General features: G+C 38.2%; 3 protein-coding genes across 8 annotated transcripts; 2 read left to right on the top strand and 1 right to left on the bottom strand.

Moving 5' to 3' along the window:
• The first annotated feature begins 2,641 nt into the window (after window positions 1–2,641).
• On the top strand, window positions 2,642–4,760 carry LOC120006043 (protein NRT1/ PTR FAMILY 1.1-like). The gene is made up of 4 exons (XM_038855922.1): window positions 2,642–2,768; window positions 2,858–3,075; window positions 3,164–3,720; window positions 3,839–4,760. The coding sequence occupies exons 1-4, from the start codon at window positions 2,642–2,644 to the stop codon at window positions 4,758–4,760; spliced, it is 1,824 nt and encodes a 607-aa protein (XP_038711850.1).
• Window positions 4,761–5,466: 706 nt separating this feature from the next.
• LOC120005495 (cyclin-dependent kinase F-1-like) lies at window positions 5,467–8,084 on the top strand. Its single transcript, XM_038855142.1, has 2 exons — window positions 5,467–6,088; window positions 7,006–8,084. The coding sequence occupies exons 1-2, from the start codon at window positions 5,600–5,602 to the stop codon at window positions 7,936–7,938; spliced, it is 1,422 nt and encodes a 473-aa protein (XP_038711070.1). The 5' UTR covers window positions 5,467–5,599; the 3' UTR covers window positions 7,939–8,084.
• A 78-nt stretch (window positions 8,085–8,162) lies between these two features.
• On the bottom strand, window positions 8,163–15,038 carry LOC120005494 (probable plastidic glucose transporter 2). 6 transcript variants are annotated; one of them, XM_038855139.1, is made up of 14 exons: window positions 14,726–15,034; window positions 13,880–13,987; window positions 13,128–13,239; window positions 12,952–13,019; window positions 12,727–12,859; window positions 11,849–11,948; window positions 11,630–11,742; window positions 11,460–11,553; window positions 10,869–11,022; window positions 10,566–10,709; window positions 10,413–10,486; window positions 9,843–9,931; window positions 9,065–9,179; window positions 8,163–8,723 (listed from the first exon to the last, which is right to left on the bottom strand). In XM_038855139.1, exons 2-14 carry the CDS (start codon window positions 13,968–13,970, stop codon window positions 8,541–8,543), a joined length of 1,470 nt encoding a protein of 489 aa, XP_038711067.1. In that variant the 5' UTR covers window positions 13,971–13,987; window positions 14,726–15,034; the 3' UTR covers window positions 8,163–8,540. The 6 variants fall into 6 exon arrangements, 5 of the variants coding, with proteins under 5 accessions (XP_038711067.1, XP_038711065.1, XP_038711068.1 ...); XM_038855137.1 differs by having other exon boundaries at window positions 10,566–11,022; window positions 14,726–15,035; XM_038855140.1 differs by having other exon boundaries at window positions 10,566–11,022; window positions 12,952–13,014; window positions 14,726–15,035.
• Between the last annotated feature and the right edge of the window lie 661 nt (window positions 15,039–15,699).

Raw genomic sequence — 15,699 nt, 5'->3', positions numbered from 1 at the left:
ACTAGATTAAAAGCTTCCTTCTTCATGATTCTTACATGCTGTGTTTTCAATCTCTTGAAAACTTTGAATTCGACATTTTTTTTTAATGCTTACATACTACCAAGTACCAAACAGTCAATCAGAAAGTATGGAAGAGCTCTGAATATGTTATTTGGGTATAAAATAATGACTATTTGAGTATGTAAGAAGAGATGAACTTGGTAGGGTATCTGTGTTGATGGTTCTTAAGAAGAAGAAGATTTGGTTCCCATGTGCTTTAAGCCAAAAACAGCTTCAATACTTCTCCTGTGGCAGATTCTTAGAGGTAGTAAAGAGTACAATGCATCTTCAATTGCAAAATCCATTGTTTCTACATAAATGGTTGATGGCATTGTTGGCAGATTGGAAGCCAGGAAGGTAGAGGAGAGGACCGCAGCAGTTGGAATCTTATTGAAATGCATGAAGGAGGATGGAAAATGCCGAAACACCATTGCTGATAAAGCTGCATTGGCTCTTGATTTGGAAAGATTTTTGGGTGCATGCAAGTGGCAACTAATAAATAACGATTTGAGATCGTTCATTTTCTTTCTGAAGGTATTCCAATACAATTTCTCAAGTAAAACTGAACAGGTAAAACTTCTCAACTTCATACCCATATGCTAATAATCTTTTAATAAATTTCTTGTTGATGAAGCTTGGGTTGAATTCCTGCATAAGTAAATGTGTTATAGTTCTCTGCGGGAGAATATTAAATGAGCAAATTCTCCATATCATTAAGGATGAAGGTGCTTAGATGGAGCAGCAAAGGGTATCTTAGGGTTCATGTTTCCATATTTCGCTAGGAAAGCTGTACTTTGAAAACTACTTATTGTGTAAGTTTATTGAAATCACATTTTTTCTGTTAAACTCTCATAAACTAAATGTCGTCTTATTATTGTTTTATAAAGATATGGAATGCTTCAAACTATGGTCTAGTTTGTTCGTTGTCAACTTCATTGGAAGTGCGAGAAACAGCCATAAGCTCAGAGCTGATTTATTTGGGATGCAAGAATGGAGCTGTTGAAATCTGGGATAGATTGAAGCAAACAAAGAGTAGAAACACTACAAAATGGCACAAATGGGAGGATTCTTTGTATGGCTCTTGATGAAAATGAAGAATTAATTATTACCTGAACATCTAATAGTCGGATTCAGGTATAATGTTTATGTCATTTCAAGCAAGATACTGTTGTAGAATTTCTTGTACATTTCACCTACTTTCGAAAAGTTCTTTTGTCCTAAATAACGTTGACCCATTAATTATCATTGTGCAAATTGTTGTTTTACCATGTTCACAGACAACTTATTTTCTGGTTTTGCAGTTATGGGATTGTTCTAGTGAAGATGACGCTGTAAATGATGATGAATTTTGATCTGTTATTTGCCAAAATTCTTTTGTAAAATAACCTTCTATGTGAAGGAGCCTTTACTGAAGAATGTATATAGGTAAGAACCCAAGTAATGATTGGTTTACTTTCATATACAACCACCTGGATTGTAATGAATATTATGATAATATTATCCCTCTTTATGTGTTGGGTTATTCGTATATTTCTACTATCTGACATTAAAAATTTCTCTACTTTGTTTTTTTTGCGACCTTTACTCTGCCCCTAAAACTCTTTTTTGTTATGGTGACAAAAGCAGAGTATTGTGCCAAAACATGTGAACTTTGATCTGGTTGAAATGGCAAATCTTTTCCATGCTCATGTGAAGTGTGTGTTGGATGGGTGATATGAGGATTTGATTTGAATATACATTGCAAAATATGGTTATGATATCGTCATATGTGATGAGTGGCAGTTTTGAGTTTAAGACAGCAATAGTAACCTCCCTGGCCAGTCTTACATGTAAAAGCAACGGTACGTTATGAGATTTTTTTTCAAGACAAAAAAGTGACCACCATTGGTGGTTATAAACACATAACCGCTGTTGATCTTCTTCAAAGTAGAAAAAAAAAACCCCAAATAACAATGCAGGCACTGCAGGTAGTCCATAGATGGGAAATATTTGCAACAATCCTCAAACACAACAACACTACTGTCTGATGCAAAAGTGAGTCCCACTCTCCCCAAATCTTATATTTTCAGATCCAACAATAATGTTTTATTATTTGTGTATAAATCAGAGGATTTTGTTCATTTTGTAGATGTACTTAGCAAATTTAAGGTCCATTTGACCTTTTATGGGGGGAATTATTTTTACAGTCTGTGATAGAGAACAATTTAAGTAGTGACCTTTGGCGTAACAGCAATGGCAATTGTCATTGAAAGGACAGATGACAAGTTTCGGGCTGTATAATTTGCAAAGACAGTGAGTATCTGCCGTTGTCATGCCCAGCCTCCAGTAAAAACAGGTAAATAAATCCAAGAATGATCTAAATGACGTGAAGGTCGTAGCGGACAATCCAAAGTGTTAAGCTTAAGAATTAATTAGTGAACTAATCATTGTTTTTGTTTGTGATTTAACCACAAGGTTTCTTTCTACGTATATCACAAAGTCGGACAATCCAAAGTGTTAAGCTTAAGAATTAGAGAATTAATCATTATTTTTGTTTGTGATTTAACCGCAAGGTTTCTTTTCTACGTACATCACAAAGTCATTTTAGGCCTGAAGGCGTTTGATGAGTAGTGCAGTAACTACAGAAGCTGAAAGGATGAAGTTTTTTTCGGAAGAAAAGGGAACAACAACTCATGATGATAAGGTTGCAAGAAAAAAGGGTGGCCTTAGGACCATGCCTTTCATAATAGGTAACGTCTTTGTGTTAATTATGAACTATCAAGTTTTTCATTGTTTTCATGTAATGGTTCAAGTTTTTATGTTTTTCATGTTTTTGCAGCAAATGAGACAATCGAAAAGGTGGCAGGCGCCGGGCTTCACGCAAATATGATTCTGTACCTAATTTATCAGTATCACATGTCTAATGCTACTGGAGCTTATGTACTGTCCATTTGGGGAGCAGTAACAAATTTTCTGCCAATCTTGGGTGCTTTTCTAGCTGATTCTTGGTTAGGCCGGTTTCGCGTGATTGCAATTGGAACTATCATCAGCCTCACTGTGAGCAACTTTTCTTTCCTATTATTCTGCCAGGGTAGTTCTTTTTGAGATAACCTGTAAAGTTCAATTGGTACTTTTCTTTATGCAGGGAATAATTATGTTATGGTTAACAGCAATTATTCCAAGTGCAAGGCCTTCCTACTGCAACCTAGCAATACAAACTACAGAAAGTTGTCCATCCCCAAATTCAGCACAACTAGCATTCCTATTCTCCTCATTTGCTCTAATGGCAATAGGAGCTGGTGGTATTAGGCCATGTTCGATAGCGTTTGGCGCAGACCAGTTAAACAACCCCGATAACCCCAAAAATGATAGGATTTTGCAGACCTTCTTCAACTGGTACTATGCTTCAGTTGGGATTTCCATCATATTTGCAGTATTGGTTATTGTTTACATCCAAGAAAGAGCTGGTTGGGCTGTGGGTTTTGGAATCCCCGTCGGGCTCATGTTTTTGTCCGCCGTGTTCTACTTCTTGGGCTCTCCACTCTATGTCAAAGTTAAAGCAGACAAGAGCTTGTTAACTAGTTTTGCACAAGTCGTAGCTGCAGCATGGAAGAAGAAGCACCTTGAGTTACCTCCAACAGATTCTGACAAATGGTTCTATCACAAAGGTTCCAAGATTTTCGCCCCAACCGAAAAACTAAGGTATGTATCTATAACAATATTACATGTCATGTTGATGTTGGAGTCTGCCTAAATGAATAAATCTGCTAGCTGTTTGTAAAAATGACTGAATGAAATGAGAATTTTGGTCTCTCTTCAGGTTTCTGAACAAAGCGTGCATCATTGAAAACTCCGACAAAAATTTGAACTCTAATGGGTTGGCCGCGGAGCCATGGAATCTGTGCACTGTAAGGCAAGTAGAAGAGCTTAAAGCATTGATCAAAGTCATTCCCATTTGGTCTACAGGAATCATGATCGCTGCGGTTATAAGCCAACACTCATTTCCTGTTCTCCAAGCAAAAACCATGGACAGGACATTCATTGGCAACTTCAAAATTCCAGCAGCCTCAATTTATGTCTTTGCAATCCTGACTTTGACGATCTGGGTTGCCATCTACGATCGCCTTTTAGTCCCTCTACTCTCGAAATTCACCAATGAACCAAGAGGACTCAGCTTCAAACAGAGAATGGGAATGGGTCTAGCAATCGCTTGTTTAGCCACAGCAGTAGCAGCAGAGGTAGAGAGGAGGCGGCGAGAAGTGGCATTCAGAGAAGGATTAGCAGACAAACCACAAGGTGTTGTGAGCATGAGTGTAATGTGGTTAGCGCCACAATATTGCCTCACTGGATTAGCTGAAGCCTTGAATGCAATTGGTCAATTAGAGTTCTTTTACTCTCAGTTCCCTAAAAGCATGGGAAGCATTGCAGTGGCTCTTTTGTCACTTGGATTTGCTGTTGGGAGTTTGGTGGCAAGTCTTATAATTGGGATTGTTGATGATGTGAGCAAAAAAGGTGGGGATGTGAGTTGGGTATCTGATAATCTGAATAGGGGACACTATGACTACTACTATTTGCTTCTTAGTATTCTGAGTGTGGTGAATGTGCTGTACTATATTTTGTGTAGTTGGGCATATGGATGTGAGAAATCCCAGATTTGGGATGAGGAGGGGAAAGAATTAGAGGAGGAAGAATTGAAGGATCACAAGGGTTCCCCAATTATACAAACAACTGCCATTCTATAAAGTTGAGAGATTATACTGCTTTAATTTACCAGAATGTTGGAAGTACAATATCAAAGTATCAATCACAATTTGGTCATATTTTACAATTTGGTCATATTTTATTGCATTCAACTTCACAGTCTAAAATCAACGCCAGGCCTTTCAGTCTTAGATTCCAAAAGCCCAACTTGAGTGATTTAGCTGGGCTGTCCACTTTAATTACAAGACTAGTCGACGTGTTTAATAACTTGGCCCAACAAGCCATTTTTAGCCCTGGCTCACCCCTCTCACATGTTAAGTAGAGATGACAAAAAAAATCGATTGCAGGTTGAACAATAACAAACATTTAAGAAATATTTATATGTTTTATATCCTAATCCGGATTAAATTTTGGATGTACTCAATTGATCAAACTCGGATTGATTTAAATCCGGACAAGTAAATCGAACAATAACATAATTCGAGTTAGGATCCAGACAAGTGAATCATAAAAGATTTCTGTGTTTGAACCCGAACTCGATTTTAAATTGGACAAAATTTTTATGTTTGAATTCGAATTTCAGATAAATAACTTATGTCCAAACTTGATTTAATTCGGATCGAACAAATTGGATTGTTCGAACTATATATAATTTTGTCACCCTTAATTTTAATCATTTTAACTGTCTCCGTGTTTTTAAATTGTCAAAATGAAAAGGCAGTCGCAACAGTCAAAGTCTCAAAGCAATCAATCAGCCAATCACTCTAACGGGATAGGACATCCGATGATAAAAGCGATGAAATCGTTTAAAACTATACTCTCCGATTCATCTGGGCTTTTCAGGGTTCCACACTTGCTACTGTAAGAAGTAAGAACTAAGATGGACCTGAACCCGCCACCACCGAAGAGCTGGAGCATCCACACCCGACCCGAGATTATCGCCAAGTACGAAATCCAAGAACGTGTGGGCTCCGGCGCTTACTCCGACGTCTACCGGGCGCGTCGCAAGTCCGACAATCTCGAGGTGGCTCTCAAGGAGGTACACGACTACCAGTCTGCGTTCCGCGAGATCGAGGCTCTACAGATCCTCCAGGGCACCCCCAATGTAGTAGTTTTGCACGAGTACTTTTGGCGAGAGGACGAGGACGCCGTTTTGGTGCTGGAGTTCTTGAGGACGGATTTGGCGACGGTGATTAGGGAGGCCAAGAAGGGAGGCGGGCTCCCAGTTGGGGAGGTCAAGAGATGGATGATTCAGATTCTATGTGGAGTGGACGCTTGTCACCGGAATATGATCGTGCATCGCGATTTGAAGCCTGGGAATCTGTTGATATCCGATGGTGGAGTGCTCAAGTTAGCAGACTTTGGGCAGGTAAAAACCCTGACATTTTTTTGCCTCCGCAGTGTTGTTTGAGAGTTGTATTATAGTTGTGAATGTTGGTCTTAATCATGCAGTTTACTGGAAAGTTATGCTTGAATTCAATGAAGTTTTTTTGTTTCTTATGTTTTTGATTGAGGGTTATGAGAGGGTGTTTTCCTGATCAACAAATCAAGTTGGTTTTCACTTTTCATTGCCAAAAATTGGTGTTTTGTGTATTTATGTTGGTCTACTATGTTGTATATTGGAACTTTGATGCCTTTTCTCATTGCAATCTATAGGTAGCATGTTAAACATCCTGCTTGGGAAAGGGTGGGCAATGATGCATTCTTGTAACCTTCTCCACTCCTCCACTGTGATAGCATTTTGCAGCGGAGTTGTTTGGTCAAACTTATGTTTTCTCACCCACTTAATTACTCTGTTGAGATGTTCCGATGAGAGGCTATCAGCATTTCATTAAATAGGGATGTTTTCTTCATTTCTCATCTGCAGAGCTTCCAGATTTGTGTTATCAGACTCGATTGCTAGTCATTATATTCAACCCATGCTTGCCTCTTTTCTTTTTTCTTTTTGGGTGTAGAGGTTAATTTGTTCATAACAAACTAGGATATAGAAGCCAGGAAAAGGTAGAACTTGAATTTCCTATTTCCTGTTTAGCCGTACCTGTTCACCTATGGTTAATTTTGAGAAATAATGTTCATGATATGGAAAACTTGAATTTCATATATGCCGTTCTTCAAGTTGAGATGTGATTGATATGTCTTCTGCACTTGACAGTTAAGAAATTTGTTTTTTGCTTTTACCAATTACATAGGAAGAACTGAAGAATCCATTCAGGTTGGTGATATGCAGCTGCCTCAAGGCTTGTGCTTATCTTGAGGACTCATATGTTTACTTTGATATATTTGCAGGCAAGGATGCTCATGGAGCCTGGGTATGTTGTAGCAGATGACAATCTTCAGCTATATGAACAGAAACCATTACATCAAACTGAGATCAATCAAACCCCAGAAGTTGCTTTTGATGCGGGCAGCTCATGCCAGGAAGGAAATGCCAATCAAGAGCGAGGTTCAGTAAGTAAGGAGGAATATTTTAGAGAGATGGATGAGCTCAAAGCTAAAATATCCATGGATGAAATAGCCAGAGAAACCAATGTCCATGATGAAAATACATCTTGTCTTGCAACTTGCACGACAAGTGACATGGAAGAAGATCCTTTCAAGGGGTCTGGTTCTTATGAGCCAGCGGAGGGTGAAGACATCAAGCATGGTTCTCTGACATCATGTGTGGGAACTCGCTGGTTCAGGACCCCTGAACTTCTCTATGGGTCAACAGATTATGGGCTAGAGGTTGATTTGTGGTCTTTAGGATGTGTTTTCACCGAGCTTTTAAGTCTTGAGCCCCTTTTTCCTGGGAATTCTGATATTGATCAGCTCAGTAGAATTATCAACGTGTTGGGAAATCCGACAGAAGACATCTGGCCAGGTTGTGCAAGACTTCCTGATTACAGAATAATTTCATTCTCTAAGGTAGAAAATCCAATTGGTTTAGAAGGCCGTCTTCCCAACCGTTCCCCCGATGAAATCTTGCTGGTTAAAAAGCTTGTTTGTTACAACCCTGCTAGTAGAGCCACTGCGATGGAACTGCTCCACGACAAGTATTTCGTCGAGGAGCCTCTTCCAGTTCCTATATCTGAACTGCGGGTTCCTTCAACGAAGAGTGGGCAAGATGAGGAATCTTCAGGTGAGTGGTATGATTACAATGACTCAGATTCTGATTTTGATGAATTTGGCCCTCCAAAAGTTACCACCACCCACTCTGGTTTCTCCATTCAGTTTCCCTAAGCTCAAGAGTGTGAGATGAAATGGTATATTACACATGATATTGCTGTGTTTGATTGGTTAATGAAATTCATGATTTGTTGTACAAATGAATGACTCCTGAATATGGTGAGCTTTGTGTGTTAACGTTCATGCAATATTCTGCTGAACTTGGTTCCACTGCCAGGACAGGCACATATGGGAAAGGTCTTCGCAAATCGCAACGGCAAGCATGAAATAAAAAAATGTTAAGAGATGCAATTGGTCTTCGCATGGACAAGTAAAACTTACATAGTTATACACGATACATGAATGGTTTTAGGGGGAAGTTGCAAATTGTTAAATCTACCAACTCTTCATATGCCAAAATGAGCAAACATCTTCATCTTGTCATCAACAATTGATGGTATGACCACAATCATCATTCCTGGTTTCCCCCAAATTGTCGTGTTTAGAAGTATGAAATTCCTAAACCTCAAAAGCTCCTCGCTGGTCTTTTGTTCTACACTCCCTTATTTTGATCTCATTCCATATGTTGCTGTTTTTCAAGGGCATGAGCCGGAACTTGGATTCGGAAACTTAACAAAGAGAATATTTAAGTCCACCGCTGAAGTTCCGCAACACGTTTATTCTTGTGGAAGAAGAGCTATCTCAATCTCTTGGAGTGACTTTCCTTTTGTTTCCATGACATTTCTTTTCACGAAAACCACTGCCACCAAGCAAAATGTACCAAATATAGTGTACAAGAGCCGTGGCCCTAGTTGCTCCAGCAAACGCAAGAATAGCAAGCCCACAAAGAAGTTTATCACCTGTAGAACACCAGTCAGCAGCACCAACGAATCAGAGGGGACCGTTGAGGATAAAAGAACAATTCCTCCTCCTCCTCTTCTTCTTCTTTTTATTTATATTGAAAATAATCATTGCGAGGCACCAAGGGGGTGCCACCCAAAAGGGATATGGAGGGAAACAAGAAATAACTTCCTATCAAAAGATTCTAATAATCGAGTTCTTACATTTGCTTGTAAGAGGTTTAATTATCCACTTCACATCTTTTTCAGAAGCAAAGAAGTAATAAAATTGCAGGATTTTATATTTAGTCAAACTTAGCAGTGGAATGACACAAATAAAGAGACGAAATAAGAAAAATTACCCAGTGCACGGACATACATACTGCCATAGCTTTTGCCCTGATCCGACCTGGAAAAATCTCTGGTAGGAGGAGACCTGGAACTGGACCAGCTCCTAAAGCAAATGTGAAAACAAACCTGCACAAAAAAGCTGAGAGTTATGGCACAAATTTCAAGGAATAAGTTCTATTGGCCTTCTAAGATGAGGGTTTACGTTCGAGCTGAAGTGCACTGGACTCTATTCAGTTCAGACATAAGCTCATAACATATTTTTGAAAACAATTTCTATCCAATCATATATTTTCTAGAACATATAACACGTTAGCAACAGACTAGGGTCAACCAATTCTGAAATCAAAGACATCCAAATCAACTGCCAACAATCCCTTAATATGATCTAAACATCAGGCATCAAATAACCACTATCATAAGACTTGACCCAGTCAGAAAATTGCAGCAATTCCAAGGTTCCATATCAAATAGCTGGAGGCAGGAGCAACAACTAGCCTGTCGATGTTCTTAACTATTCACACTACAACTACTACCCCTTGTCAACACCCAACAAGAAATAAAAAACGAAGGAATAAATGAAAGTCATCAGTGTCCTTCAGCCTTGTATGTTCTCCTCTGCAGGCTAGCTGAGAGTTGACCCACAATATGATAGTTATTCAGTACTCAGTAGCACAGTTACAGCAACAAGAACACATGCTTACAAATGACAACAAGCTGAGTCTAACTTTATGACCTGATTCTATCATGCAAAAAAATGCATTTCAAGATTTTTAAAATTAAATTACTCACATTAGCATGCCACCAACAGCAAGGTACAGAGCTCCAGAATCAGAAAAATAGGAACCTGCTGCAGCAACTTGAAGACCCATAGATACAGCCTGAAAGGATCAACTCAATCAAAGGTCAGGAAGGCAGGGATGCAAGCTTAGAGGCTATATTAATCGTTTTTCCTTTTTCAAAAGAACTATAGAAAAAAGGAAAGGAAGGACAAATCATTGCAAATTGATGTAAGGTAAGTTAAACTTGATATTAGCACCACTGTTGCACAAGCTATTGCGGTGATTTTGCATGATAAAAGATTATCAGTGACCATGTGTCACCTACTATTTCCCATATAACAACAACATGAGTATTTCCTCTCAAATTGTTTCTCAGAGTGAAATAGACATCATTCGGTAGATGGATCTATATCTCAAGTAAACTTAAACGATAACATCTAGTATATGTACCAGTGCAGAAAAAGTGCGTTCTTTCTTAATATTGTCCAAATGCATCACAAGTAGCCCTGTTATCTCAAACAGCACATATCATGATAAATTAAAGGCTCTCCAAGAGGATGATAAGAAACTTTTTATTTACCATGCCAAAGAAGCTCCATAAAAGCAGTACCCTCCTTCCCAGTTCATCCATTAAAACCATTGCAATAACTGACCCTGAGGGCAAATTACGTAGTCAACAGACAATAATAATATCCAATGTATTGAAAGAAGGCTCCAAAGAAACAAACCTTACCCAATAAATTTGCAACTCCCACAAAGAGATTTGCTATTCCCGACGACACTCCCGCACTTTTAAAAACACTTGAAGAGAAATAAAATACAGCATTTATACCAGATAGTTGTTGTAAAGCAAAGAGGGTTGATCCAATAAAAACAACTGCAAAAGGAACATGTGAATAACAAAGCCTAAAGAAAACAAAAGCCAAGAAATGACAGCAGCTATAGAAGCCCAAAAGAAGACAAAGATACTGAAATAAAAAGAAAAGAAAAGAAAAAAGACAATATAATATATATGTGTGTGTGTTCAGACACATACCTCTGAAATGGCGACCATGAAGTAGTTCTGAGAACCTCACAGCATCTGTGTCATCCCCTCTATCTGATTTGGCCAATTCTTGCATTGCGGTCTTGACATGTGATGCCCCCAACAGCCTCTCAAATTCAGCTTCAGCTTCAACACTTCTGCCTCTCTATAGCAAAGAATTGAGAAACGAAAGATAAGCACCGCCTCTCAAAATCAGCACAGTCAATGAACTTTTGTGAAATTTTTATCTCATGAATGGTAAAGAAGCTTTCAAATATTTGTCACTACAACAAGAGGCCAAGATAAAAATGTGCATGGAAAGCAAAGAATTTAAACAAAACTTGAATATTGATTAAAAAATACAACTGCATATGAGAGAGAGAGAGAGAAAATAGTGTAGAAAAACGACAAAGACGACCTGGAAAATCAGATTGAGTTAGGATGGGAGCTGGTCGTACATCTACCTTCTTCCAAGCATTTGAGTGAAGCATTAAACATTGAACAATTAACATAAAACATTTATGATTAATTTGTTCACTGGGCGTATTGAATGCTTCGACATCCACTCATATAAAAAAATAGGAGATATGAAATCAAATGAACCTTATGTAGCCAATGTGGACTCTCTGCACAAAACATCATGGCAAGAGCAAGCACTGCAGCAGGAATTATGGATACCCCAAAACAAATGCGCCACCTGAGCACAGAGTTAAAAAAATGCTAAGAGAGATAAAGATAACAGTATGGTGTGGTAGCTAAAATGTGATTCTCACCACCCCGAAATTTCCTTAACAGGGATGCTGACAAACAGAGCCCCCATGAGTCCAAGACACGTAGCAATCTGGACAAAGCCTCCATAAGTGCCTCTCATTGAAGGAGGAGAAACCTGCACCACGGGAGCGTGGACCAAAGCAAGATAGTGAGGAACATGTGTAACATTGACAAACCCTAAGAGCATGCCAAAATCAATATGACCATGACAACTTACATACCTCTGTTATATAAAGAGACACAACAGTGGGGCCAAGACCCATTCCAGTCCCAACTAACATCCTTCCCAGAAGCATACAAGCCAGGTTTTTGGTTGTTGCACTGGAAACACAGATCATATGTTCAGACCTCTGTATCATCAGAGACTCTAAAAATAGTGGGGAAGTGCCAGGGAAAGTGCATTGAGTATATTGATACCACCCCTTTGTGACCGTTGAACAAGTAAGAGAAATCTAAACAAGTGAAATATTGTCTGTCCATCAAAAAGGAACAGCAACAATGTAATCTATCAATCCTGGTATTTACTGTTTTAAATCCATCCATGTCAGGATAACTTTTGGCTTATTAGCCTTTTCAAAGACTTCCAAAAGTTATCTAACATTGTAGCAAAAGAACTCAAAAGAATTATTTAAAAGTTATGTGGACTTGGCAAAATGTGTGTGCAGAAAGAAGGCCAATCTTGGATGCTTTGTCGATTGCGGACAAAATAGTAGAAGATCAACCTAGAAGGAGGTTGATTGGGTGGTGTCAAACTAGACATGGAAAAATCCAAGGAATCTTACATGAGATTGCTTAAATAGCATAGGTTCATTGACAAGTGAAATCTTTTGAGTGTATATATTTGAAAAGAAGAAAAGTGATTTTTTTCCCTCTCCTGTCCATATAGGGAAGTACACCATAGTTGCTCTTATTATCAAACTTAATTTCCTTTTCCCAAAAAACCATAGCTAAATGCAAAAATTCTAGAACATGCCAAAAGTAAAAGCCATTAAGACCACATAAAGCTCCAGTGAATTCACATTCAGATTGAAATAGAATCAAGTAACAGGATAGAAATTATTGGGTTAAGAGCATTTGCTCCACGGTGCAAAAGTATCACCTTAACAACGCTCCAATAATCATAGGTACTGCGCTTATCTGGAAAGCCCGACAGCGTCCAAGCCCATCTGCAACCCAACCACTAAGTATTGATCCAATCAAAGCACCACCAAGACATGTACTCACCACGAGACCTTCATTTGAAATTAAATATTAAGATGTGTAAACAAAGAGAATAAAGATCACATCATCGCAACCAAAACAAATATATCGACAAAGGTGTTACCTTCTGCCAAGGTATTCCCATTGAAACCAAGATCCAAAGATATGCTTTCAAGTGGTTCATTAACTACTCTATATCAGCAATAATCATGAATAAGTGCAAATATTCCATAAAATGTCAGCAACAATACTAGAAAGAACAAGAAGCACAAGAAACTTAGTCCAAGATAGCAGACAAACCCAAGATGATAGCCAAACAAGAAAGAAGATATTGTTGCCACAAGTACATGTGGGAAAGAATGCGTCCACGAAGGATTTGTATTCACCAGATCCGTATTGCTCTGTAGAGGAGCTAAAAGATCCCAAAGGAAAAAACCAAATATAATCCCAAACACATGACAAGAACTGTAAAATAAATCTATTAATCTCTATTTACATCTACCACGTACAACAGGCATCAAAAGACAACTCCTCTGAATTTTGTCTTTATCGGCCTCCTTTAATAAAATATTTTGATCATTGAATATAGAAGAATTTTCATGAAAAAAACCTCACCCCAACTATCACTATTAGCCTCATTTTTGTTTGGGCCTCTTTCTCATTCTTTCATTCAATGGGTTTGATACATTTAGAATCCAATTTACTACCTTTTCATTCGGTACTCTGTTGTGTTCCTGAAGTCAATGAACCATCGGGAACCAACTCCCATCGGAAGAATGAGTACTCGGGTGGAGCACCTTCTAAATATACATATTTCCCCAAAAAAATATTTTAAAAATATGTTACAAACCAATCTATGTTATCCATCTGTATGATATAGATTGTTATGTATACATAGAATACATATACACAGTGTGCGCGTGTCATATGTTCTTTGACAAATGAAACAAACTGCAGCTCATTGATCATAGTCCCCCCAATCCCAAAAAATGTCGCAATGCAGAGTCAAGATGAGAGAGGCACAACAAGAAATGGAAGATAAATTTATTTACCTGAGTCAACTTCCACATTGTCCATGTTTGTATGATCTCTAGAAGGCAATTGTTTGTAAATCGTGAATGCCTTGCATTGGCGTGCCCACATGTCAAGCTTCAGATTATCTGACCAAATAATGTATTTGGAGAGCTTAGAACCACAAAGTCACAATATTCACGAACCGAATTTCATTTCCATGGTGTTAGACTACAATTAACACAGTTTCACTGTAATTTTCCAGGCAGATTTTCATTCCAATAAGCAAAAATCTATTTTGAGCAAGGTTCTATTTCTTTGCTATTTTTATTAATGAAGTTCTGTTTCTTTTTTATACTCCCCCTAACATACAACTCCAGAGGGGAAAAAGGGTTAGTGCCTCTCTTTTATTCTCCCAGAAATCACACAATTTCAATGATTTGGCATCGTTTGAGGCAAATTTCATTTTTTTTCTCTGAGTTTTTCCTTTCAGTGCAAGTGAAATAAGATCCAATATCGTTTATACTTTATATAAACTTCCCCAACTCTTCTCAATATAGAAACCACAAATACAGTACATTGAAGACACCCAAACTTCAAATTTCAAAAGTTACAGAACAAGGATCAATGAAAATACTAAATCTCGTTACCTTTTTCCACATGAAAAACCTTGAGCTGTTAAGCATGCATATGCGGCAGTAACGCTATTAGCAGTAATGGAAAGATATAATATTTTCCTTTTCTTACTTTCCTCACAATTCTCATCAAACAAACGCACGCCAACCGAAATCAACAGCTCTCAAAGAAATTTAAATATCTCTAGCAAAGTAAAGTTTCCAATAGAATCTAAATTAAATAAACTACAATTGCCAACTCAAAATACGCACCTATCCAGCAAACACGAAGCAGAAGCAATTCACGAGTTCACGAGATAATGGAAGTAATAATCAACACCTTGATTCCGTGTCCCTAGCACAGAAACGCTAGAATCCAAAATCAGTGGAACGTTCTGGCGTCTCCCAGTCTACAAGAGAGACTGAACTTTGAAGGCAAGTTATATTGAGATTGCGTGCGCTATCGTGCGCCGGATAGGTGGTTTGAACAAATACGTACGTATCGAAGAACAGATGCAGACGTAACCATGACGGGTGACTGGGAACCTCAAAGAGAAGAAACAAACAAAACGAAAAGACGGATAATTTAATTCGGCATTACTTATGTAGCCAGCGGTGCCAATAGAAATACGACATGTCATCAAATTTCACGGTTTGTACAGGTGGCAGGTTCTACACTCTACAGCTTTCAAATATACAACCAGACCGAGGCACTTTCAATCGGTTACGTAACAAAATATAACATTTGATTCCTCAATTATACATTTATAGTTTTAGTATTATTTTGTCCTTATTTTTTTTCCTTAAAAATGCACTTAAATTATTGGAAGGTACCCTATTTATCCCTTGAGTGGTGCGGACGTTGGAAAAAATGTTGTCATCCACATGACATACGTTAACAATACACCTGACCTAATTTAACACAGTAACATTTCATGTAGTCATCCAGTATGGCATCTAACTATCAGGGGGACTTGTACATCAAAAGAGGCATGATAATCTAGGTGGTGTTCCACCAGATCGAATGGGGATGCCACTTTTTCTTTTGTCTTTTTTTGTTGTCTTACACAAACAAACCAATACTATCAACAACACTTGGATAAACCAAGGAAATGCCCTGGTGGATCATGCCCTGGGATGCCACTTAATGCCCAAGAACTTGTTATACCATGGTTCAGTTTTTTAAATATCACTGACAAATATACTTCTAATTAGAATTGAACATTAGACACACATACGTATAATTT

Source organism: Tripterygium wilfordii, chromosome 9, assembly GCF_013401445.1.
Source record: "Tripterygium wilfordii isolate XIE 37 chromosome 9, ASM1340144v1, whole genome shotgun sequence".
Classification (NCBI taxonomy): Eukaryota; Viridiplantae; Streptophyta; class Magnoliopsida; order Celastrales; family Celastraceae; genus Tripterygium; species Tripterygium wilfordii.
The sequence above is the reverse complement of the archived record's forward strand: the minus strand, read 5'-3'. Positions and strand labels throughout refer to the sequence as shown.